General features: G+C 27.9%; 1 protein-coding gene, 1 long non-coding RNA gene and 1 pseudogene across 3 annotated transcripts; 2 read left to right on the forward strand and 1 right to left on the reverse strand.

Annotated features, from left to right (window-relative positions):
• Positions 1-1,562: 1,562 nt before the first annotated feature.
• Positions 1,563-4,165, reverse strand: LOC145189497 (histone H2A.Z-like). The gene is made up of 4 exons (XM_080066145.2): positions 4,017-4,165; positions 3,851-3,925; positions 2,126-2,369; positions 1,563-1,990 (listed from the first exon to the last, which is right to left on the reverse strand). The coding sequence occupies exons 1-4, from the start codon at positions 4,017-4,019 to the stop codon at positions 1,932-1,934; spliced, it is 381 nt and encodes a 126-aa protein (XP_079922271.1). The 5' UTR covers positions 4,020-4,165; the 3' UTR covers positions 1,563-1,931.
• Positions 4,166-5,033: 868 nt separating this feature from the next.
• Positions 5,034-26,824, forward strand: LOC149887992 (uncharacterized). Of its 2 annotated transcripts, none has more exons than XR_016452556.1 (4): positions 5,034-5,183; positions 9,078-9,283; positions 16,622-17,572; positions 18,454-18,723. It is a non-coding gene; the product is annotated as an uncharacterized LOC149887992 (long non-coding RNA). The 2 variants fall into 2 exon arrangements; XR_016452555.1 differs by lacking the exon at positions 18,454-18,723 and adding an exon at positions 26,457-26,824 and having other exon boundaries at positions 5,040-5,183; positions 16,622-16,708.
• On the forward strand, positions 5,432-9,057 carry LOC149887993 (uncharacterized; annotated as a pseudogene).
• Positions 26,825-27,458: the final 634 nt, after the last annotated feature.

The raw sequence follows: 27,458 nt of genomic DNA on the forward strand, positions 1-27,458 counted from the left end.
TTTTTTTCCTTAATGAATTTGTCCATTTAATAATGTTGATATGAAATAACTGGCCAACTGAGAGAATTTCAACATTATCTTCAAACTCTAAAGTATGAAGGTATTAGTAAAGTGAAATCAGCTTTGTAGTCTGATTTAATACATATACATGGAACTGAAATAGGTAGTTGAGTTAAACTTTTAAAACTTAATTTATACAAAACCAAATGAAAAAAAGCCCTGATTTATTTTATGTTACTAGAAATGAAGCAGTTAATGGACCACAACTTTATTGTAAAAAATATGTGAACTATGTTAAAGAGATTAATTGTAGAGGTTATACCTTTTGATAATACTGTTTTGTTATATGTTTTGCTTAATGCTATGATTTGTTATGCAATCTTTCAGCCACTTTAATGATGAAGTATATTGAAAGTCATTTTGTAATATATTTGTCAATATCGGACTTTTATAGCTTCGATATGAAAAAGAAACTTGGAGTAATTTTATGCAAGATATTCTTTAAAAAACAATTGTATTACATATAATCCCGGACCGTCAAAAGAACCAAAACAAAAAATTTTGTCAAAAAAGTTGTCGAAGCAGATTTTATATTGTTTTTGTTGCTCAATGAATATTTTGTAAAGCAACTTTAGTTAACAGAAACTTTTATTTATTATTCATTTTACCAATTTTATACATAAGTTATCATAAATTTTGTGCTATTAAAACATTTACTGATCTCACTAATTCAACATTTATTGCTTAGTGATGATGTAAAAAACTGTCCCTTTACACGGCCTTCTAGTATAAATTGCTTTTGTCATAACTTAACATTACATAGGTTCCAATAACTTCATAAACAAAAGTCACCAATTAGAGAGACGTAACTCAAAACTGCAATTACCGCGTTTCAATTAAAAATTTCATTTCAATATTTTGATTGAAAACAGTGCAGCAGATAAAAGATTTTGGATTATTCTAATAAATTTAATTAAATACAAATTTTTGTGAAGTGTTGCTTTAAACTTCTAGGCTTAATACCACATTTGGTCACGCTGTACACTTATTTTAAACTTGAATATTTTACCTAAAACTTGATTTTATTTTCTTTTTAAAAAATAATTTGGGCAAAATCCATTATAATTAAAAGTTCTCTAAACCCTTGATAAACAACGCTTAAGAGTTAAACACAACTTTGGTGTACAATCAAATTAGAAGCAAGGCACTACACTAGATATATTTATGTGTACATACGTGCTCACAAACGTCTCTTGTAATACTTGATAAAAGTTTATTATTTACCAATAAAGGGATATTATTAAGGTGAGTGTTTAACCTTGACCCACTTTTGTTAGCATAAGATTTCGAACGACTTGTCGCATAAAAAACAAACAGAAAGTCTTATTAATTAACATTTTATTGTAATTAATTAACAATAATTAATTAAGTAATTAATTAACATTTTATTGTAACAAAAAAACTGACCTACAGTTTATTCCAGGGCTCGCGTGTTAGTTGTGTAGGTAGGCCATAAGTTAGTAAATTGCGCAATAAAGGTTTAGATTTCAGTACAAAGTAAATAGTAATACTTCACGATATATTTGTCTCCAATATTTACATAGAATGTCTGTTAATACTTCATAGTTAGTAATAAAATATGGTTTTAAATAAAGTACAAATTGGTATTGAGAATTGATCACGAGCCTACGCGATACATGCAAATCATCAAAAAAGCTTGTTAGATTATAAATCGTGCAAAAGACTTCCCTAATTATTTATATCTTTATACTTTTACTATCACAATTTTATATTAAGCAGCTAGCCTTATCAAGCATTAACTCTACAAAACCAGATAATTCCAACTATTTAAACTCTTGACAGAGTCCTATATTACAGGTGACAGAAAAATATACAAAATAAATAATTGTTAAAAGCAAGAAGCAAGCATTTTAGTTTTGCTTTGCTGTCTTTTTGTTCATCAAACTTTTATGAATGTGAGGAATAACACCTAAAAAAAAGAGGCATATGAGAAAAGTGGAAGATTTTATTTAAAAAAAAAACAAAAAAACAATAACTTGATGTAAAAAAAAACAAAAAAACAAAACAAAAAAACAAACTGACAAACGAAACCAAAAAAACATACCTCCTCCTGCAATAGTTGCTTTAATCAATAAATCTAATTCCTCATCTCCTCTAATGGCCAACTGTAAATGTCGAGGAGAAATTCTTTTTACTTTTAAATCTTTAGAAGCATTACCAGCCAATTCCAATACCTCTGCAGTCAAATACTCTAAAATAGCAGCACTGTATACTGCTGCAGTGGCACCAACACGCCCTTTATTTGTTGACCGAGATTTTAGGTAACGATGAATACGACCCACTGGAAACTAAAGCACAACCACTAGAAATATAATACCTTTAACCACATCATGAAAATAATTTTATCAAAACATTTTATGACAATAACCTGACAACAGTATAACTCCTTATCAAATTTTCATGGCTAACAAATGAAAATTTGATTACTTACTGAAGCAAAAAAGCAACACCAACAACTAAATATTTGCACTTAAATAGTAGTTAAGGTGATTTGGTTTAAAAAATAGAGTTCCACAAGTTTATGATGACAAAAAGCAAAAATTGGTCATAATATAGGTTAAAATATAAAACAACAACAACAACAAAAAAGAACAAACAAAAAAAAACACTTGATAACTGCAAGAAAACTTTTATCCTTTTACTTTAATACAGTTGAAAGCCTTATTTATTTAATTAACTATAAAGAATGTCTGAAATTTATCAAATACATTTGATGCAACATTTTCATATTTCCTGAAAAAATTGCATTACAATACAAAAATTTTCTAACTGAAGTTCCTTGGCAAAAACAGTTAAATTTTTATAAACTGACATCTATGTGTAAATTTTAAATAATTCTAAATAAATTTAGAATTTGAACACTACTAATTGCTTAAAAATCTAAGAACAAAAATTCTTTATTTTGAATATCACTAAATATTTGACAGAGCCCATTATTCACTATTTTGTTTGACATGGATAGTTTTGATAAAGGTCATGCAAATATGAATAAACACCTGCCCTTTCACAATCCTATTTGTAACATGCTCCCTGTTGACTTCCTAAGATATTGTAGGGAATTCTTAAATAGCCCCTATGACTGCTGATAGCTTTTCATTTATTTGAAAAAAGGGAGATCAAGTCTAAAATTCATTATAGAGGGGGAGTTTTAGGTTATGCTATTCTATAATCTAAAATTCAAAGAAAAACACAGAATTATAGATTGTGATATAAATAAAACTAAATTAAAAAAGCCTTGAAAACATAATTTTTAGTTAATTTTTCCTAAAGAATATTATAAATAATGTAAACTATTTTTAATTATCATATTAACATGCATGAATGAATTGGTTATTTTGAGCAGATTCACTAAAATTTAAGAGCAATAAAATTATAAGGCCATTTCCAAAATAGCAATAAAGTTATAAGGCCATTTCCACAACACCTAACAATAAAAAGTTAATCATTGACAATGGAAAATTAACGACTTTTCAGCTTGGCTTGTTGACTATCATGGTCAGAATGGGCATTCTTAGTGCTACCATTACATTGAGGTTTGAGTATTTGGTTAGATAATACAGCCAAACTGAGTGACCTCACAAATTAAGTGATGCTGAAAATCCTATTTTTCAAATCTAAATTTAAGTGATAACAATTTTTTTAAAATCTCAAACTTCTCAATATATTTTACTTATAATATAACTTTTTTTTTACTGAATAATTAATTTGGAAGAAAGTTAAAAGTGTGATATTTCATAACTAACAATATTTAAAAAAGGGGCTTTCATACCTGTAATCCAGCTCTGGCAGATCTTGAAGTAGACTTAGTTTTGGGTTTGGAATCTTTTCCTGCTTTTCCTCCAGCCTAAACAGGTAATGAAATAAAAACAATTTTCTTTCATTTATAATTGAGTCGCAAAAAGAGATGTGTTATAAACTACGGTTTTAAAGCTTACCATTTGCACTTTTACAGCAGTACTACGAACAAAGAAACTTGTTCAACTTTGACAAGAAATTCTCGAGCGGGAACAGGACTAACGCACTAATCATATTATAAAATCTGGCTGTTATCCAATCAAAAGACTTTTCCTGAAGCTCATTACCAATCAAATTGTCTTTTGTTGCGCGCTTTTCAAATCGACATTCAGAAAAGTTTAAGTTAATAAAGTTATGCTTTACACTAAGCTTATGATTTCTCGAAGCAATTTTTTTTAAATGAATTTTTAAAACAAATTATATTGTGTTTCACAATATAATTTGTTTTAAAAATTCATTTAAAAAAAATTACTTTCATAATTCAAATAAATATGGAATTTACAAATTTAAGCTAAACCAATTTAAGTTACTTAATACCATGAAATATTTCGAAAATAGTAATGCAAAAGCGTGGGCGCAAATCATAGCTGTCAAGAACCCCACACTTTTTAGATGGAGAAGAGGTAATGCCACCATATTTTTGTCTTGGTCATAGAGTTTAGTAGCTGCATACATAAGAATCTAAGTTTTAAAATATTTTTCAACTAGGGAGTTTTGTCACGTGACATTTTGTCACGGAAAAAAAAAATATCGTACGTTTTTGAAAAACTTCGTCCAAAAAACGCAACAAATGATTTTATGTAGGTGAAGAAGAATAAAAACCCACCCATGAAAATAAATAGTATATACGTATATATAGATGCTATTTTTTTTAGAAAAGGTTGCACTACAATAATTTTTTTTGGGACGTCGTTTTGCTTTAGAATTGATAAAGATATTTAATTTTAAATGTTTCAGTTTTATTTATATACAAGTAAATTAATCTAATTCTTTCGTCCCCACATAAAAATAGATTCTGCAACTATTTATTTATTATGCCAATCAGTTTTTTTTTTTTTTGATAGTCTAATTAGTTGGTATTTTTTGTTTTTTAAGTGGAGATTTTTTAAATTTCCCCCGTCTTTAGATATTTTTGTGTGCGAAAAGATAAATTTGCCGTTTCTATCTTACTTGTCTAACTATTTCTGCACATGTTGAATAATATTTTTAAGAGCTGAGATTTTATTACAAATTTTTACTTACAGTATTCTAAAAGCAGGTTTACTTTTTGCTGTTGATGTTACTGTTGCTAACTAATTAGTTTATTAGTAAGTCTTATTTATAACTGACAATTTACTTTTTATTCAATTTACCTAATTTTTAAGTTTTAAATATAAATATATTTATATATATATATATATATATATATATATATATATATATATATATATATATATATATATATATATATATATATATATATATATATATATATATATATATATATATATATATATATATATATATATATATATATATATATATATATATATATATATATTTGTTCCAAATGATGGACTGAAAATCTATATTTATTTAGATAAAATGATCAATATTAGTATTTATGATTGGTATTTGACATTAAAAGATACATCTTATGATGCAATATATTGTAGATATTGTGTGGATTTTAATGTTAAACTGTTCTGCTGCAAGAAAGCTTTAGCCAAAAAGATAAATAGATTAGTTGACACAATCAGAAAATTATAGATACAATAAAAACATAACAAACTAGCATTGTTATTAGGTCAGGCTTTTTTTCCACCTGTGGCAAATTTTTCTGATAATACAGTGAATGTATCTGAAATCCCTAAAGAAAAAATACTAATAAGCGAAAACAAAATGCTTAAAAAAGAAAATAAAGTTTTAAAATGGAAAATGGAATCTATGTTGGATTTAAAAATGGATTATTTTACACATCTAAAAGATTTTGAAGATATGTCAAACAATCTAAAATTACTTATTTCAAAAAATTCTCTACTTGAAGCTGAATTGAACTTAATTAAAAAGCGTTATTGTGAAAAAGAAGAAAAGCTTAATATTATTGAAAACAAATTAGAGCTATTAAAGTAAAAAAAAAAATCATTTAGTATGAGAAATTTAAATAAAAAAAATAAAATATCATGATACTCAGCTTGAAATAAAAAAGAATAAAATAAATTTGTTAAAAAATGAAACAAAATATAAAATATCACAATTAACAAATAAAATAACAGTTATTACTTCAATTCTTGAAAATTCTGATATAAACATTTCTGAATTAAAAAATGAGAAAATAAAGCTGCAAAAAAAAGTGAGTAGTTTAAAAATTATTTTGCAAAATAAAACCAACTATATTAATGACTACAATATCAAAGATGTTATAAGTTTAGAGAAGGAAGTTGTTTCATTATATAATAAGACAAACATTTTAAAAGAAGAGAATCAAGAACTTCAAAAATTGGTTTCTTTGTTAGATGATGAGGAAGTAATAACATTTGAAGATGGCAGATACAGTGATGACATTCAAGAAACTATCATGAAACTTCTATCAATGAACGTGAGTATGAATAGTGTTAACGAAGTCATAAAAGTAGTATTAAACAAACTAGCCAAAAAGAACTTATCTAGACTACCATCAGCTGCTGTAAAATGTAGGTTAATGCAGGAAGCTTTGATTTTAGGTCAATTTCAAGTTGCAGAAGCAATGCTTAAAAATAATTTGACAAATGAAAACTCTAATATAGGCAATTGTTTGCATGGTAATGGTACTCAGAAATACCATAAGCATTACCAAAACTTCCAAATTACTACAACTAGTGAGAAAACTTTATCATTTGGTTTGTCTGAAGTGGTTGGCAAAGATGCAGCAACTGTCTTGCAAAATTTTACTAACATAGTAGATGACATTTGTGATGTTGTTAGCAACTCATCTACTGAAAAAGAAATTAATTTTGCTAAGTTAATAACATCGATTAAATCAACAATGTCTGATCTTTCTTCTGTTAATCCTCTTTTTAACTCACAGTTTAAAACATTGAGAGAAAAACTTTTGCCAATTGCAATTGAATCAGTGTTTTTTTAAACGGCTGATTTGCTCAAAACCTGTTTTTGAGAAAACTAAAAAAAACTCTTTATATCTTTTAGTGTTAAATATACAGAACTTGTGTAATATATTTTTAAAAAATATATGCAAGAGTAATATCTTAGTACACTTTGATAATTTTTATAACATTTCATTTGTTAATAATTAATTAGTGAAATTTCGAAAAATTGGCCCTTTTAAAAAAAATCGAATATTCCGAAATTGAAACTGTTTATATCTTCCGCGTATTTCGGCTAAAAATACGAATCAGCTGGAGAGTGATTTTTTTAAAAAGGGCATATTTGAAACAAATTTGCCTTTTAAAAAAAAATCAAAAACTTTCAGGTGGCTTTATTTCTGTAAGAAGATAAAATTTAAACACATTTTTAACATAAATTGATGAAGCTATCATAGAAGGACACAAAACACACAAAAAGTGAATTTTAAAAAAAAATGTCAAATCAGCCCTTTAAAAAAACACTGATTCAATTAATAACTGGGATTTGCTTTCTCCAGATGTCAAAGCAAATATGAAGGACATCAGTAATTTTTTCTGTAAACTCCATTTGGTTGCTAATTTTGCATCTGAAACTGACAAGGTTTTGAATTCCTTTGAAAAAATTCTGCTTCAAAATGATTTTGAAACTATTTTTGCTTTTAGTGGTAAAGAATGTGGTGCTGTAAGGTTAGTTCGTACCACATGTAAGGCATTTCATTCAAGGGGTAGTGAGGAAGCTGGTGTTGCATCATGGTTTAATTCTTTTCAATCCTCCCATAACGATAAATCTTTTTTTGTTCCATTTATTGGAAATTGTTTTAATATTTTATATTACAATGCAGCTGCCCTATACTATCATAAGGATGCTATAACAGAATTTCTTATGCTTGGCCTAACCCTAATAATTTATTAAAAGCGATTAAAGAAGATATCTCAAATCTTGTATTCATAGCTGAAGTTCGTGCATTAGGTATTATTGACAAACTACTTACTGGTCCAATGTGGCGAACTATTGAATCACTTGATAGTATTTTATTTTTAAACCCCTTTCTACTTCGCTTGAAAATTAGACTTTCGTCTCTTTGTATGGATGCATCTTCTTTATTGTCTGCGAATGGAAAAATTTTTGAGGATACCAATCTTCTTCATCAAGATGAGGTTTACACCAAACTGTTTGAATGCACTCAAAATGATGAGTTTGATTCTTTAACTGTGCAATCACTTGAAATTTTTTTCCATGCAATTCTTGTTATTTTGGAGCGTCAGTGTACTGATCAGTTACCAGGTGGTAAATATTGGAATCCATCTATATCAGTTTCTGAATCTGCTTCTAATGTCCCTCTCACTAACAAAGCATCAGAAAGTGACTTTGCTATTTTGGATTTAATGGTTCGCACAAAACCCAATGCAAATGTTCAAACTCTCCAGGCTTTGACAATGTGGTCTCAGAACCAAACATTAGAATGGCTAAATAATAAAACAGATGAAGAAAGAAAACAATTACTTGAATATTCAAGAACTAAAGTAACAATAATGAAAAACAAATACGATGAATGAAAAGAAGCTCTTAAAAAAGATAAAGCTATGCACCTTCTAGCAAAGCAAGAAGAAAAAAAATAGAGAAGAAACTAAACAAAAACAAAAAAAAGTTGCAGCTTGTAATGATTTATAAAATTTAAATGTAAGGGCATGGATATCATTAGAGGAAGCAGAGGAAACAGTTCGCAATATAGAAGAGCCATTAAAGGCAAAAGTGCTCCTTTCTCAACTAAATTTTTATCGCCTAATCTTAGGTGTCCAATGTGACAAAAAACTTTTTTGTAAAACAAAGATAGAAGGTAGCAAATGAATAAACTTGTCTTCCGAGGAATTATATCAAAACCTTCTTATTGTCATTTGAGCAAATTTAACACCAAATAAACAATCTTTAAGTAATATAAGTAATAATTTAAACCCTCATATAATACGTGATGCAGCTGTTAAAAGCAAAAAAAAAAGAATTAATGGAAAAAATTCAGGATGCAAGACTAAACAAATTAATAGAGCAACAAAAAAAACATTCCTTATCAACGTTTATTAACAATCCATCTGATTTTGTAGGTTTTTTTATACAACATCGTGTTAGAGAAGATGATTCTCTTGAAGCATCTTGGGAACGTGCGCAAGTGGTACAAACTAATCAATTAAAGGGGAGACGAACTACATACTTTATTAAGTATGATAATGAACCTGATGAAGTATGGTCATTTCCTTTGTTAATTGATTTTGAAAAAGGTGATCGTATTCTCTGTAGCTAGGATTGTGAGGTAATTTTATTTAATATAAATTTATAATTATGTTATAGTATAAATTTATCTTGTTTCTTCTATTATTAAGTTATTTGTTTTTACTGCATTTGAGTACAGTTGTTTTTATCTTTATAAGTGGTATGAATCATATCTGATATATTTATATGTACCAATATTGTTTAATTTAAAGATATTTTTATATTATATATCAATAATTTTACCTATATGCTTAACTGCACATTATACTGCATATTATAAATACTAAAATTAAAAAAAAATTAAAAATTAAAATAACAAAAAAAAACTGCCTATCAAGCAAAGGAAAGTATCCAGAAATGGAGGGTTAACCTTAGGCTAAGTTACCATTACTTTTACATGAACTGCCTATCAAGCAAAGGAAAGAATCCAGAAATGGAGGGCTCTCCTTAGGCTGAGTTACTATTACTTTTACATGAACTGCCTATCAAGTAAAGGAAAGAATCCAGAAATGGAGGGCTAACCTTAGGCAACATGACAACTCACTGATGGAGTGCAAAGTCCTATGGCTTACCTTCTCGTTGGTGCACTTCATTAAGTAAATTAGACAATTTTGTCTAATTTATGAATGGAATAGCCAAGCCAAATTTTTTATAAAATTGTTTGATGACAATACATACAACCCTAAGAATTAGGATCAGCATTCGGCAATGCTGACCTTTTTTTCTGAAGCGTCTGAGATAGGAAATTTTTTGCTGACCTCGTTTCTATCTTTTATGGTGAAACCTTTGTAAAAAAATGTTGTTCCGACCTATAACAGTTTAAGGTTATATATATACAGTACTGTGAATATGTTTTAGACCACTTACATTTTTTCAAAAGATCCGGAGAATTCTTCTCTAATATTAAAGTTTGTAGCTCTATATTATAAACTTATTAAAGCGCATGTATTTCACACAAAAATATAGAACAATAAACTATTTAATGTCAAACTTCATAAAAAACTCTTAATATCTACTATGTCCTCCTTTTGCCTTAATCACAGCCGATATTCGCCGGGGAATAGATTCATACAAATTAGTTATAAATTCCTGGGGTATGTTGTGCCATTCTCTTTGAAGTACTTCAAAACATTCTTCAGCATTTCGGGGAGCATGTTCAACCTTCTTTCTGTCCAGGTAATCCCATATATGCTCAATTATATTCAAATCTGGACTCTGGGGAGGCCAGGTCATCAATTGTAGTACTCCTTCCTCTGCAATTTTATTTAAACAATTTTTTGCCACTCGGGAACAATGTTTTGGGTCATTGTCCTGCTGCAGAATAAAATTATGACCTACTAGTCTCATTCCGGATGATACAGCATGGTGCCTTAGGATATCCACGTAACATTCCCCGGTGAGTCGCCCCTCTATTTTGATCAAATCACCAACTCCAGATGAAGATAAACAGCCCCAAACTTGTAAAGAGCCTCCTCCGTGTTTAATGGTAGGGTTTAAACACTCGGGCTTATAGGCTTCTCCAATTCTTCTTCGAATATATTGGCGTCTTTTGTTCCAAAAATTTCGAATTTGGACTCATCGGTGTACAGAACCCGATTAAACTTTTCTTGGGCCCAATCTTTGTGTTGTTTCGCATATTTAAGTCGTTTTTCTTTATTACCACGCCGTAATAATGGTTTTCGAATTGCAACACACCCTCTTAATCCCGATTTCAGTAGGTGTCGTCGAATACAAGAAGAGCTGACATTTTTCCCAGTTGCTGTGTTAATGTCCTTTGCCAAATCGGTTGATGTTTTTTTCTTATTTTTTAAAGAAAGTGTTTTTAAATATTTATTGTCGTCTTTTGTTAGCTTAGGAGATCTACCACTTTTCTTTCTATCTTCAAGGGAGCCAGTTTCTCTAAACTTTTTAATGATTTCTGTAACAGCAGTCTTTGAATATCCTGTTTTGGACGAAATTTGGCGCTGCGAATAACCTTCTTCGTAAAGCATAATAACTTTTTGTCTCTCTATTAAAGATACTTTACCCTTTTAATTAATCTAAAAATGCAAACTTAACATTTAAAAATGAAAACTAATATATAATTTATCTAAAAATGCATATTAATAACTTTGTTTAAATATTTTTAATGATTTGTCTAACTATGTTCATAAAAAATAACAATTTTTTAAAAATGTACCAAAACCCATAATTATTGTACTAAATTCATTCTATCACTGCACTTTATAATGTCAAAAACAAAAAATGAAGGAGTATGAACCCGAATCACTATAAACCAGTTTATTTTTATTTCTTATTTAGATGAACGCTTGGTCGGTAGTTATTATGACACATCGTTTTAATAAATAAACAAACAAATCCCTCATGTTCTCTCATCAATTTTGTTTATTTATTCAAAATAATATACTCTTTCAACTTTTCTTGTATATCATTAAACTTAAGTAGGCTTTAAAATAATTATATAGGAAAAAAATTGTAAATACGTCTAATTATGGAAGTGGTCTAAAACATATTCACAGTACTGTATATATATATATATATATATATATATATATATATATATATATATATATATATATATATATATATATATATATATATATATAGACATATATATATATATATATATATATATATATATATATATATATATATATATATTTGTTTGTGTGAACTGTTAGAAAAGGGCTATCCTCTAATTTTTTTAAAATATATAAAAAAAATGTTTTTAACATTGAACTGCGATTCAAACTTCAGAGTATACTCTGAAGTTTGAATTGCAATCCGATAATAAAAAGTTTTTTTCAGTAAATTTACAGATATAACTTCGCGAAGTTTTGAATGAATTTTGAAAATTGAAATTTTTGAGTTCAAATTATTCGCAACATATAGATAAATTCAACCAGTTTTTCATTCATTGTTTTTGAAAAGTTTTTAGTATCATAGGTGCTGAAAATAATAAATTAGTCGAAACAGTAGACTATAAGTGGTTAAATCTCTTTTTGAATCTGATACTAAAATTGTTAACAAATCGTTGACTAAATTTTGTTTTATTTATGTAAATATAAATTTTAGATTTATATTTATTTTTTACATATTTTGAAGTTTTCGTCCTGTTAAATTTCCACGTTTTTCATTTGATAATTTAATAGTTAAAGTTAATTTAAATTAAAAATTCTCCTCAAAGTTTTGTTTACGCTTATTATTTTGTTACACTTAACGTATTATAAATAAAAACATTTAAAAATTTAGTTTATGTGAAACAATTTTAAAGCATATTCTATAGTTAGTTAAACATTTGATAGTGCGTGTTTGTTAACCTGAAAAAATTTATATTTATGAATTGTTCAAATAATTTGGATTTACGATAAATTTCTAATAAAATTTTATTGTTAACGCAACTTTTTACGCTAGGAAAAAAAAAGATAAAAAAGTTTTTTTTTCGGTGCCAAAAGTTTAACAAGAGACTTTAAGGAAATATTTCATAAAATGTATATCATGAATTCCATCGTGACGGAATCACCGATTTGAGCTTATTTTCCACATTTATGTTAAAAAAATAAAAAAACTGTAATGTGCATATTGTTATTCTATATGAATATAGAATAACAATATGCACATTACAGTTTTTTTATTTTTATAACATAAATGTGGAAAATAAACTCAAATCGGTGATTCCGTCACGATGGAATTCATGATATGAATTGAAAATATTAAAACACGAATATCTTTGGAACTAAATAAGCTACAGAAGTGGTTGAAACCATTTTGAAAATAAAATATATTGAGAAATCCAATGCATATTAAATAAAAAAGATTTACTTTGGCTATAAAAATTGCCTAAACTCCCTATTTCAAGTTTGTTTCTATGTTTTGAATATGAAGAGTCTAGAGGAAAAAACGGCAGTCACATTTTTTTAATTTGAGATTTTTAAGTTTCTTTACCGTTTTTCAATATTAATTTGGTTACGAAATGATATTTTGAAAATAGTTCCATTATGATTTAAAAATTACAAGCTTTTTCACTTGATATTTGAAATTAAAAAAATGGACTTTTTTTCTATTGTAAAACATTGTTCGTACCTTTTAAGAGCACCCAAATAAAACCATAAAAATATTTGTTGACATTTATATAACTATCCGAGTAGCAAACAATATTGGCGCGATATTGGCATTTAAATATTGCATCAACATTGTATGCTACTCGGGTTAACTCTTCTCTTTTGATGGAAAGATATAGGAGATTTTGAATCCTATGATAGTTAAAGATATTCAAGTGAGAAGTTTCTGGGAAAATAAAACACTAAAAAAAATTAACCTTGTACCAAATAAATACATTAAAGAAATGGATCCAATTCACCGTGTCTTGAGTACCACATCCTAAATTTTTTTTTTTGTTTATCATGTTATAATTTCAAAATTTCCCTACTCCCCAAGCAAAAGCCTAATAAAAATTCATCGAACCACCAGGGCAGGCAATAAAAAATTTGGCCCCCTGTACTGTGATGACAATAGAGGGCCCTCAGATCTTTCAATTATTTATCAGTATTTTAAATATATAATTAGCTACTTTTGAGACAATTATAAACATTAAGAAATTTCTAAAAAATGTTAATAAATACAAAACAATTTTCTAACAGACAAGTAGTTGCTAAAATTCTTCCTACTCTTCTTTGTTGTTATCATTTAGTAGCGAATCAAAAAATCAAATTTTTTTTGTTAACTTTTAAGGGAACTTAAATTTAGATATTGATATACATATTCTTTCAGTAAACAAGTTGAAAGGGTTGTCTAATTATCGTAGTTTTTTTTATTTCTTACGTTTCAACCAACAAACCTATCTAAATAGACATCATTCCAAAAAACCCTCTTTAGGATATTATTCCAATAGTGTTAACAGAAAACGTTAATTCTCGAAAAAGTCTTAGAGATAACTTAAGAAGTGTGTCAATTCTTTGATCATTTCCTGGTTAAGTTCAAACACAAGGAAAAGAGTTGGTTTCTTGTGAAGATTTTTAAAAACCTTAACCCAATCAGAAAGTTCATTGAATTGAAATTTGCAAGTAATGTGACCCATATCTTTCTCCCTATATTTAGAAATAATGCCTATCAGGAATGGTAGCTTAAGCTTTTTCAAATCTTGTGCATTAGGATTGGCTGAAATATCTTTAGAAGAAACAGCAAATCTTACTTTCAGTACGTCGCACTTAAAATGTGTCTGTTCGAGGATAACAAAAGCAATATTGTGCTCATTGTTGATAAATATCCTGTATGACACATAAAAAAGCGTTTCATTTTGGTAGAGAATAACAAACATGTTCATTATTTTATTTACATTTATTCCTTGAGCTATATGAAGGCGTCTAGTTATCTCTTCAGAATAGTGAAACTGTCTTCCTCTAAAATAAGAATTATACGCTTTTATCTTTTCACGTAAATCATCAGTAATCTTATACGGCCTCATAGAATGTTTCCTGTGGTATATTTTGGTGGCTCATCGAAAATTATGCTTTTAATTTTGTTTTAGTTGTAAATTCAAAATAATTTTTTTACACTTTTTTGGGTGGACTTATAATGGTAAAGTTATAAGTCCAGCCAAAAAAAAATATTGCTTTTCTTTGGTTGCTATGAAAACGAATGGTTTCAATAAATAACTTTAAGATATTTAAATCTGGAGCAGCTTTATGAGCAAATAGTTTCTATTTTTTTCTGAATTTGTGATGATGTTCATCTTTATTTCCTTTTTTTCGCTCTCTAAGTAACTTCAACAAATTCATCTCAATCTCTGCCATTTTTTCCCCTTTACCTGGTTTTTTCTAAATAATAATATATTTTTAACTTGAAATAAAGGTTTGACACTTTGAAAGTCTATCTATGGGGCAAATACAATAACTTAGAAAATGTGACTGCCGTTTACCCCTGGACTCTTCAAATATGAGATAATATAAACTCGAAATATGAGATGATATAAACTCGATATATGAGATAATTTAAACTCGATATATGAGATAATATAAACTCGATATATGAGATAATATAAACTCGATATATGAGATAATATAAACTCCATAAAAAAATTACTTTTTGTCAAAAATATCTCATTTTTAATTCGAAATTAAGATTTTATTTTACTTTTACTACTTATTAACAGTTTTTTTTTAAATTATGAGGAACAGCTGGAGTTTTTATCAACATTTTGGTTCAAACAAATTTTAAAAAGTTATCTTTTGAGTTTCCGAAATATTACCGCCATTACTGACTTGCACCTTTTTAACAAAACTAATAAAATTTATATACATTATGCAATTATACAAATATGCAATTGGATAAACATCTTTCTTTTAGAAATCAAAACCTTTTTTACAGTATTCAAATTATTACAAAATCCTTTAGTTTCAAATATCTATTTTGAGAACTTCGACCGAATCAGTTTTGTTAGCTAGAGACGGGGGGTACACATATTTTTTACCACCTTTGTTTCTTTGATCAGGAAAGTTGCAAATCCTATTGATGATTTGTTAATAAACTCCCACTGATGCAAAATAAGACTCTTCAGAACTACTTATTATTTCACGTTTGCATCCATTACACATTTTATGACATTTATGAAATTAGTAAACAAGTGACATTGATGATTATGATTATCCATGGAGATGCACGAATTTAATATGACGTTTAAAAAATCAGAAAAAATGAATAAAATTATTTCTTATTTTATTTTTCTAATGTCATACGCAAAGTTAACATTAATTCTGAACACAATTATTTTGTTCGCTCATTTTTAAAAGTTTACAGAAAATAGGTTTAATATATAAAAAAGCGTTGCATGATATTGGGTAATGGAATAGATGCGAAAAAAGTACAGAGAACTTTTAGTTGGAAGATTTGATTAAACCAATACTCCTAATAAAAACTTGGACACAATTTTAATAATGGTTTCATTTTTAATCTAAAATAAACTCTTTTCTTAAATAAAATAAAAAAAAAAGCGTACTTTTTCTACTTGAAAAATGATTAGCATCTAAGCTCACCCGCCATGGTTTTCAAAAGTTAATGCTTTAACACTATTAGAATAATATATAAAGAAAATCTTATTTCAAAGTAAAAATTAAATAGCTTTGTGTTAAATATTTTGCTTATTCTAAATACGTTTTTAAACTATTATCCATAGTTGAAATAAATGAAGTTTACTTTTCAAATAAAAAATGGTTTAAAAATATAAACAATAAGTATGTTTATAACTAAGTTAGAGAAAAAAAAAAAAATCATAGCAACTAGCTTTTAAATACTTTTTACACTATACTTTACACTTTTGTCTTGTTATACGATTATATAAATGTATCTGGTTTTTACTGTGCAGAAATATTTTTTACTTTAGTGGAACCACAAATCTAGCTTCCAAGGTTTACAATCAAGAATGATCATAAACCAGCAGAGCATAAACTGCTCTTCCGAGCAGCAGCAGGTGATGATGTTTTGTGGCTATTAAAAAAGCAGTTGTATTCTCAATAGATAAGCTTGTTTAACAATAGCTTCTGAACCAATTTTTTGGAAAATATCTTAGAATATATCAAATAAAAAATAAAAAAAAAGAAGCAAAACTCAGTTTAAGTCCAACTTAAATTATCTATTATATTCACTTTTACTAAAGAAGATTAAATATGATTCCCACTTCACTTTTACGGAAGAAAATGAAAAATGAACCTAAAGTAAAAAAAATTCATTTGATGCTCAATTTTATCAAATTTTATTTTAACAAAGTCAAGCAAGAATGAGAAAAATTTGAAAGTAATTTTCTTCTCATAAAATGGATATCAGAATTTAAGATTTAAATGACAAAGACTGTTGTTTTCAGGCCTTGTCAAGACTGTTGTTGTCCAGATATATAAATAAACTTTAAAGCTAAAATGGGCTCCATAACTTCTAGGGGCTTGGTGACAAAAGTCGAGTTTTTAAGGAAATTTTTCCCAGGATCCCCTAACGGTTTTGATCTGTCTTGATCGTAAACCTAAGTAGCTAGGGTAAACTTTATATTCATGTGCAATTATACCAATTGGTACTTAGCTTGAGCTGCTTCCACCTTCGGACTCAGTTAATTCCCTCAATTGCGTATCTTGTATGACTTCTTGCGTTTATACTGTAAAATATTTATCAATTTTGACACGGTACTGTTCACCTATAACTTTAAATTCGAAATTTCTTCAAAGCTTCTGCTAAACAAAAGTTTTTCATTTTATTTTAGCTAGATTCTTTATCTTTTAAACAACTCTTTAAAATTAAAATCCATTTAAAATGTAAATTAAAGTCCATTAATGTTAGTCTACAAAATGTGACTAAAAATATAAACCTGACGCAAATGCGATAGTTACGTTATAGTCAATCTGGTTTATTGATATTTATTGATATTAGAATATATTGCTGCATATTTTTCTAACTAAAAATTTTTTAAAAATCAATTTTCCAGTTTATTTCAAACTTGATGTTTCGAGTTTTTTTCCCGCCTTCCAAATTTGCTTTCATTTGGGTTAAATGGATATTCTATTGCCATAATACTCCAAGATTCAAGGAAAATGATCTTAAATAAGTTGATTAAGCATCTAAATGGCTCAATTCCAGTCCCTTTTTTTTTTTTTTTTTTTTTTTTTGTCAAAAACATCAATTCTGTGCAGAGGACAGTCATCTAGCGTAACGCATCTATATAATTGTATAAATCAATACCATAACTATATTCCAAATAATCCTTGAAACTGTTTGCGACCAAGAATCGGTGTTTAATTTTGTCTTAAGCAAGTTAAAATTACCGAGACCAAGTTCTGACAATTAATACAAATTGATAAATTGTAAGTTTAAAAAAACTTTAAAACAAACCAAGGTTTTGATGCAACAAACTTTTTTCCACACCGAAAATGTATAACATGTGTTTATTACTGTTGAATAATAAGGTATGCTAATTTAATTGACCTTTTGCCAGATAACGACGCCATTATAAACGCATTGCATTTTGGGATCGCCTGGGAGCAAACAAACTTCTAACAATAATAATTCTATGCGAAAATCAGCGATTATTGTATTAGCCAAGATTATTACTCTTATTTATTTGTTTAAATATGGTTTTTACTTCAGTAGAATTGTCAAAGTGGAAAGTAGATGACTTAAGAACGTATTTATTATCAAGAGGTGTCCCGCTTGGTTCAGGAAGTGCACGAAAAGCACTTTTGATAGAAAAAGTTGTTATGGCAGAAGCTTTAAACCTACCATTGTTACCTACTTCATTGATAACCGTATCAATGAAGTAAATAACAGTCGAAGAAGAAAGTGAGTTGTTGACGATGTTCATTATATTGAGAATGAAGTCAGGTTAGGCCATAATAAAACATGTACTGGCAAAAAACAACAATGGGATGTACGAGTTGTAAATGAAAAATAAATAAATAAAAGAATAAAAATAAGATAAAAACATAAAATAAATAAAATAGAAAATAATGTGTATATATATACATATATATATATAAAAAAATAAAAAATAATTAAATGAAAAAAGTAAAATAAAAAGAATAAAATAAATATATATATATATATATATATATATATATATATATATATATATATATATATATATATATATATATATATATATATATATATATATATTATAAAATTAAAAAAAAAAGAAATGAATATATATAAAAAAAATTAAATAAATAGAATAAAATAAAAAGAAATAAAAATAAAATGATTGAAAAAAATAAATTTTAAACTAAATAAACAACTAAATATAAACAAAAGTTATACATTTTTATGTTTGATTTTTTAAAATCTAATTCACTACAACACATATTTTACCACTATTTCAGTTAAGAGTTACAGAAAAGATTGAGTAAAGTTTAAGAGCAAGAAAGTGGTTAAATGAAGACTGTGAGGGAATAAACTAGATGAAAACAACTAGTTTTAATGAATGACAACCTTAGCCGATACTAACTTTGGAATTGTTTGTTTATAAGGTTTCTAAGAGATGGTTACAAAAAAGTAATCCAAAAAGACATAAAGTAGAAATCTGAGTAGGACATTTACTATTTATCAATATAGGAATATCAACAACATTGTGATAATTATTAGCAGTACACTACTATGTATAATTCTTTATTTATTATTAATGTCAATTTAAATCTGTGATTATTTGCTAAAATAGAATTTCTTTACTCGGCACAATATCTTTATTTCGTTTTTTTTTTTAATACAAACTCTGAAATTGTTAAAATGTTGTCATTATTGTTACTGCTACTAGTAGTGGTACAGGTACTTGATAAATGTGTAATTTTTTGTTTTCTAGAAACTTTAATAGGTGTATATCGAGGCATTGGTAATTTTCTTTTACTCTGAGGAGGAGATAATTCGTATCCTTTCAAATATAACCTGGGATGAGGGGATAGCTCAGTTGGCTTCCCATATTCAAAATGATTTGCACATACTTTTGTGTTCTTATTTACAGCATATAGCTTTCTTTTTTTTGTTGAAGGGTCGACTACTTCTCTGTTAATAATTTTAGTCCTTGCGGAAAAATATTTCTCTTTACAAGTAAAAAATTTTAATTCGCTGAAACTAAATGTCTTCCAAATATGATCTTTCAAAACATATTTTTCTTTGTACCGACGATCGTTGTTACAACCAAATACTGCACAACGATCACTCTTACCCATTACTAAAAAGTGTGGCAAATAAAATAAAAAAATAGTTGTAAACCAAATATATAATAGTGGTCAACTTTTAAAAAACTAATAAGAGAATGGCAGGATATTAACGAATTTAACTTTTGTTTGCTCCCAGGCAATCCCAAAATGCAATGCGTAGTATTCATGACGTCGTTATCTGGCAAAAGGTCTATTGAATAACGCAGTATACGCAGTATAATAAATTTATTACCTACAGGATATTAGGTAATGGGTACTTCTAGCTTTGTCGATTTTTTTTGTATACAGCAAAAAAACCATTTTGTGATCATAACTCGAATTTTACGGAAATTTGACCTTTGGTTTTATATTTATTAATATAAACGTTAGTACTTAATTCATAGGAGTTGACCTAAATCTATATATAATTCATTATATATCCCGTTGATAAAAAATTATATTCATTACTATTTGTTATCAACGGGATGAAAAAAAAAATGTAATTATGCTTATCAGGGAAGCTACCCAATGTTGCGAAAGCATTTATTATTAAATTGCCAGAATGTGTAAGTAAATTATTTCAAAAATAATCATTTAAAATATTTAAAAAAATTAACAAATTTCTTTTAAAAATAATCACTTTTAAAATTTGCTTTTTAAGTGCCGTTAATTAGTTCTAGGTTATTAATCGGACCAGGGGATTTAAAGAGTAACTTGCAGACCAGAAAATAAGAGGTATGAAGATTTTCATTCTTCTAATATTCCGATCTTCAAATTATCTTAGTGAATTAATGAATTTGCCAAAACTTCTCGAACAGAACGAAAACCTCTGGTTGTAAATGGAAAAAAAGATATGAACTAAATTTATGATATACGGCCCAAGTCGCAGCGCTCGAACGGGCCAGTGCCTGCTACGCCAGTTCTGGCGATCCATTTACGGGCCTTTAAAGTTCTATGAATGGCATGCCGGAGCCGATATGAACGATTGTTGTACCGTAAAAGATTTACCAGAGCTAGTTTGCCAGAGAACAACTGCCATGTGGTCCGTTTGCGGCATCCCAGTCCTGGATATCCGATAACGGGCTGATATATTTGAGAGCTTACGATAAGAAAACTGCAACGGCAACTTCTACAACTTATGATAAATATTTGACACTAGGCATGCGCAATGGATGGGATTCCCTGAAATGCCGTTTTAAAACTTTTTACGCAACGTCAAAACGTTGAAATTCGCGTTTTCTGAAAACGGCTTATAAATAGATCAAAGTAGTACTTGCTCCAAAAGTGTAACAAAGTAATTATTTAATTTCTGATACAAATTTAGGATATATACATAAGTATAAATATATATATATATATATGTATATACTCGATATATTTATGTATATACTCGATATATATATATATACTCGATATATATATATATACTCGATATATATATATATATATATATATATATATATATACTCGATATATATATATATATATATATATATATATATATATATATATATATATATATATATATATATATATATATATATATATCGAGTATCATATCGAGTAGTCTTCATGGGTAGGAAAACCGTTTTAAAAAAATATACAGTGCTTCCACCGGAGTAACTTTTAACCCGTTATAACATACAAACTCTTGAGATAGTTGAAGTACATTGAGTTAGCGATATATATCGCTACGTAGAAATCACTTTTGTATTCATCATCAGACATTATTTCTAAACAAAATTGCTTAACTCCGAAACGGTAAATCTGGATTCTTAGACAAATTTAATTTGTACAGTTGTAAAAATTTTTCGTCGTCTATGATATTTGATTCTAATGCAAGTAATAAACTATTTCTAGCATTTCTTAAAGGAGTCATTTTTAAATTTTATCTGTTTATTTCAAGATGTTTTCTTTTTTTTGAAGCGGAAATTCGTAACTAATTTTATTGGAATACCGCAACTGCAAGTCGCAACCGCTCGATCCAGACCTTTGTCGTCTCCGTTGCCGTTGCAGTTTTCATATCGTAAGCTCTCTATTTACACAGATGGTACGCTAGAGCTGGCTAGCCACAACTGGACAACTTCTCTAAAGCATAGGGTAAAGTGACCAAATTCCAGCCGCATCTTTACAAAATAGTTTCTACAGACATATTAACAAGAAGGTCTATATGAAAACTATGCATTTCTAGAAAGATAAATCTTTCAGCATTTAGGATATAATTACAGCATTTATTGTAAATGAAAATTGTTTGAAAAAACAACGATAACAAAAAGTATATAAAATAGACCAAAATACAGCCACTATGACCAAATTTCAGCCAGGCGTATGCGGAATGAACCTAATTACAGCCAATATCAAAGACAAGCTTTTTACCAATACTTTTATGGGTTGGCATTTAAAATATTTAAAAATTAATTGTATTACTAAATATTGTATCAATAACTTTTTTATATCCACAAATTAGCCAGTTGACAGATAAACAATAAGTAAAACAGTTTTAGCAAAATTGGATTTACTTAAAGTTTATTTAGGTTAAATTTAAAATGAACATGTTCTTAAACATCAATTAGAAAATGATTTCTTAACTTCATCCTAAGCATTAATCAATAAATAAACTTGCCTAAACTTAGTAAGGATGCCTTAACTTGTAAAAAAATATGTTTTCAGGAGATGAGTTGCACCACCTTGTCCAAGGGCAAGAAAAAAAAAAAAACGTTTTACAAGTTGGTAACAAATAAAAGGAAATTTTTTTTTAAAATGCAAATAAAAACCAAACATAAAACTAGGTTTAATATTTTAATTAAGAACCTATTATGTGTAAATCAGGATAATTAAAGTCAATGTAATAATCTGACCTACTGTTTTAAAAGGTTTGCATAGAATATAATATTTATGTTAAAAAAAAAAAAAGAATTCAGTGAATTATATAAAAGACTTTTTTAAGCAATAAGAACAAAAATTCATAACAACATAATCAAATTACACATTGTTTTTTTATACTTTTATTGGTTCATTTTTATAGCGAAGGTTTTTTTCTAGGATTATCTTTTGACAATATCTTTGCTTCCTTTATTTTTAAGTTTTGTAATCTTTTCAATTTACGCATTTCTTTTTCCGTTTCATTTTGGAGCTTTTTTTTGTACCTGCTTTAATTGTGACTCATATGCTTCCTTAGAAGTAAGCACAAAAAACTTGTCTGCATACTTAGCTTTTTTGCTTTTTGTAAAATTTGCATCTAAATATGGCAAAATATCATTATCTCCATCTCCTGGATAAGATGAATTTTTAAAAGGGAAATTTGGGGCAAAAGATCGAGTTTTTACAAAATCAGAAGTTAAAGGAGTTGAAACTGTAAAATCAATTTCATACTGATCAATAGGCTGTTCAATTTCAGAGTCAAACATCATCCTAAAGCTATCTTCAAACTTACTAGTAAATGCAGCTTTATTACTTGCAGCTTTTAGTTTTACAGTTTTCATACTTAGTTCCACTAAACCACCACTTCTATGTTCTGGAATTTCTACTACGGTTATTGGTTCAGCTAAATAGTCATGATCATTTGCTATAGCAAATCTTGGGTTGGTAATTATATGTTGTTCCAACTCAATATCCGGTAAAAGTGTTTTTGTGCTGTCTGTTATTTGATTAATCTGCTCAACTGTTGTTGTATTATCAATTGTTTTAATTTGATCAAAGAGATTAGTCACTAACCTGTCTTCAGAATACACATAGTTTGGCAAGTAAGCTTCAGCTGGAATAATTGAAGGATTATATGGAAAGATTCCACATGATTTAAAGCCAGATTCAATATTGGCTTTTGTCATACTTTTATTCCAGGCCTTGGTTAAAAGTCCTGTGAAATTGGCCTTGTTTATTATAACCCCAGGGTGATTAGACATCATATCCTGGGCTGCTTTATTATATGAAACTTTGAATGGCTTAAATACAGTTCGATCGCAAGGTTGAAGCCAATTGCTTGTATGAGCAGGTAATTCAACAATTTCAATTTGGTTTTGTATGGCCATATCTATTAACTCCACGAAATTGTGGGAATCATGGCCATCCAAAATTAAAACTTGTGGACGTTGTGGTCCAATGTTTTTTAAAAATGTAAGCTCAAACCATAGTTTTGCAATCCCTTGTTTAGTCCAACCAGATTCACTTGGACTCCAGTTGATTCCTTCAGGGGCATCTAGAACTTGAAAACTTTGAAGGGATTTTACTGTTTTCCCTTTTGGAATCACATGAGGTGGTAAGGCTCTTCCTGCTGCATTCACACAAACAATTAAAGTAATCATTTCTCGATTTCCACTGGTTCTCATATGTAAATATTTAGTACCTTTTGCAGCAACAATTTTGTGTGCCTTAAAGTCTAGCTGCAGCCCTGTCTCATCCATGTTCCATATTACTTCAGGCTGACAGTCTTTAATGACTTCTTTAAGTGCGGTAAAATAATTTGCCACCTTTATCGGATTCATACATTGACGAACTGATGCTGTTGATTCTGGTTGTCAAAGAGTTACTTTTTTGTAATGTCAGTTGTTTAGTAGTCTCCACCATTTATTAGATGGTTTTCCATTCTTAAAAGAATATCCATATTTTCTGGCAAGCTTGCCAGCATATACCATGAATTGCTCTTTACCAAAACCAATGCCCATCCTAGCTCTGTTGTCTGCAAAATCAAGTAACTTTTTTTCAAGATTAAGTGGCATTAAACTTTTTCTTCCTGCTTTTGCACCAATCTCAATTTTTCCTTTTATCCTGCTCTGCAAAGTTGCTCGGGGTACTTTAAAAAATTTAGCAGCAGCTCTAACGGACCTTTTAGGTGAAGTAATAACACTGTTTATAGCTTCAAGTAACACTTCCTCTTTATATTTCAAGTATTTACCTCGAGTTGGAAGACATTGTTTCTTATTATGAAATTTTTTTTTATCAGCCATTCTAAAATGAAAACTTTATATTATAAATTATCAAAATTTTCAATTAAAGATTATTTTCTCATATAATTTCATTTATCAGCAATAATCTACATGAAACAATATATATTCAATTATTTAGACTTTTGTTTATTTTTAAGTCTTCGTCCTCATATTTGAAAAATATTACATAAATATTTAACTAAATAAGTCCATATATTTAAGATTGATAACTCTTAGGATATAAATATAACATAAAGTAGTTATATTAAAAGAACAAAATCTAATAATATAAATATCTTACAAGTATGAGTAACTTTTAGACACTCTTGAACCTAATTTCGGTCTTGGCCGGAATAAGGTATAAAACCTGGCCGGATTTAGGTCTTTCTACCAGGTGCATTTAATTCAGAAATACAATCTATAGAAACGACTCAGCATAATTATAAAACTAAAATTGTCTTTTTAAGAAATATATTTATAGTTAAAATAATTACCATTTCGTTAAGTAATAAATATTTAATGTTTATAAGCTTCAAACTGGATGCTTACATAATCTTTTAAATCTAAACTAGTACTTTTTTGAGATAAGTATTTGTTATTATAATACTTCTATTATAAACACCCGCCAACTAAAATAATGTTGGTTTTTTATTGGCTGAGTTCATACCAGTCTTAAAAAATTCGGATTTACAAACATAAAGTAGAAACCAAGACAGAAATATTAAATTTAAAATGTGGCTGAAATTTGGTCACTGGCTCGGATTTGGTCACTTTACCCTAACTGAATAGCGTTTACGGCAATTTTTTTGAAGCAAGTCTTAGACTGTCAAGATGGCGACTGAATCAACAAACGCTTTTATGAAAATTATAAAACTGATTGTAATGAAGTTTTATATCTTGAGTTCAAATATTGATAAATATATCAATTTAAAATAAAAAAATCTTTTTTTTTTTAACATAAAATTTTTTTCGCAAAAATGTTTGCATAAATTTCAAATATAAATATATATTTTTTGGTTAACAAAACATATTCTTAATGATTTGTTGCATGTTACCTTTTCTTTTTTTCGTTTTTTAGAGTAAATATGATAAAATAAGGTACAAGTTTTCAGTAAGACTGAGTATAGTTTTTATTTTTAGTTTGTTTAAATTTATTTTGTTAAAAAACAGTGAAGAAAAAGTCAAAGTTTTAAGTTTAGACCAAAGAAACCTAGTTACTATATAGGTCTAAAATGATAATTGCTAACCAACTTACAACTGTTGGGAGCTGCCAATATAGTTATTTTTTATATGCTTGTGCAGAAATCTTAAATTTCAAATAATACTAAGTATAACAGTATATAATATTAATAATAAAGTATAGTAGATGATTTAAATATTTCTTTATTCAAAAATTTCTTATCTAATAAATTATGAAAAAGTTTAAGGTCTTCTTACATGCATTTATATCTTAAACTAGAAGGGCTTATTTCTAAACTTTAAGGGATGATTATTAACATTTAAAGATATAAACTTATATGTATCATATTTTTTAACATACATAATGTATATTTTATTCTTAATATTATGTTCAGTAACAAATAATGTGTTGTATTCAACTACAAAGGATGATGTTTATTCACAGGAGCATTAAGAAAAAATGGTCCAACCAAAGATGCATCTGAAAGTGATAACCATAAAGCCGTTCACTATTTGGCAGGAGCTACTGATCGTAACGGTGGCAGAAAACAAAGAACCATAAGAAAGTCTGCTGAGATAAATAACTTTGAACATTATTAAATACCAATCGTTAGTAGTATGGTTGCTATAATTGCAACTTGGCATAAATTATGTACACGGATTGATTTTACATTTTAGTTCTAGATGTTTCTTAAAGGGATTTTGATGATGACACAAATAATTTATCAATGATAATAAAAAAAGTTGTAAAATCGGTAGCCCCTATAAACATTTCTGAAGAAATTTAAATCTATTTAAATCACATCTTTTTGATATTTTTATATAATAATTTATTTTATATATTATAATAATGTCATATTTTATATCATATTATTAATAATTTACTTTATATATATAATAATTAAGTCAAAAATAGTTTGTTTTTGTTAACGAATTCTTCTTTATAAGATTTATAAATAGAATTTGTTGAATTTGGTTTTATTTTGATGAAGCAATTTTTATTCATTTTGTTTTAAATTTACAAATCGAAAAGAGTAATTTAACTTAATGGTATTTTCTCTATTCCATTAATAAGGAACATTTAAATGGCAGGTTTTAACAATTTAATTAAAATAAATTAATATTCTAAAATTTTGTTTTCACATTTGAGTGATATGTACATGCAATATATAAAACTGATGAAGAGAATAATGACGGCCAAAAACAGTACATCTCTATTATTATAACATGATAATAGCGATTTACTGTTTTTGGCCCGTCACCGATTCGGCTCTGGTAAATCTATGAGCTTGCATAGGACCTTTGAGCATTTCCCAGTGGTGGCCCGTTGAAACGCCAGAGCCTGCAATTGCTAGCCAGCCCTGGACCATAATTAAGCCAATGTGCAAGCACCGGAATTGGCGACAGAACCCCGTTTTTGGCTAAATTTCCATACAAATCTAACGAA

The sequence above is a fragment of the Hydra viridissima genome, unplaced genomic scaffold, assembly GCF_058129835.1.
Source record: "Hydra viridissima isolate aposymbiotic clone 2 unplaced genomic scaffold, HvirCarnegie_v1 scaffold_5, whole genome shotgun sequence".
In the NCBI taxonomy this organism is placed as follows: Eukaryota; Metazoa; Cnidaria; class Hydrozoa; order Anthoathecata; family Hydridae; genus Hydra; species Hydra viridissima.

Bases quoted from the DNA above. Each gene is read 5' to 3' on its own strand.
- LOC145189497 (XM_080066145.2), bottom strand. The intron at 2,370-3,850 runs GTATGAAAGCCC...GTTGTGCTTTAG, and splicing joins CTGCCAGAGCTGGATTACAG to TTTCCAGTGGGTCGTATTCA. The intron at 1,991-2,125 runs GTATGTTTTTTT...TCTTTTTTTTAG, and splicing joins AGCAACTATTGCAGGAGGAG to GTGTTATTCCTCACATTCAT.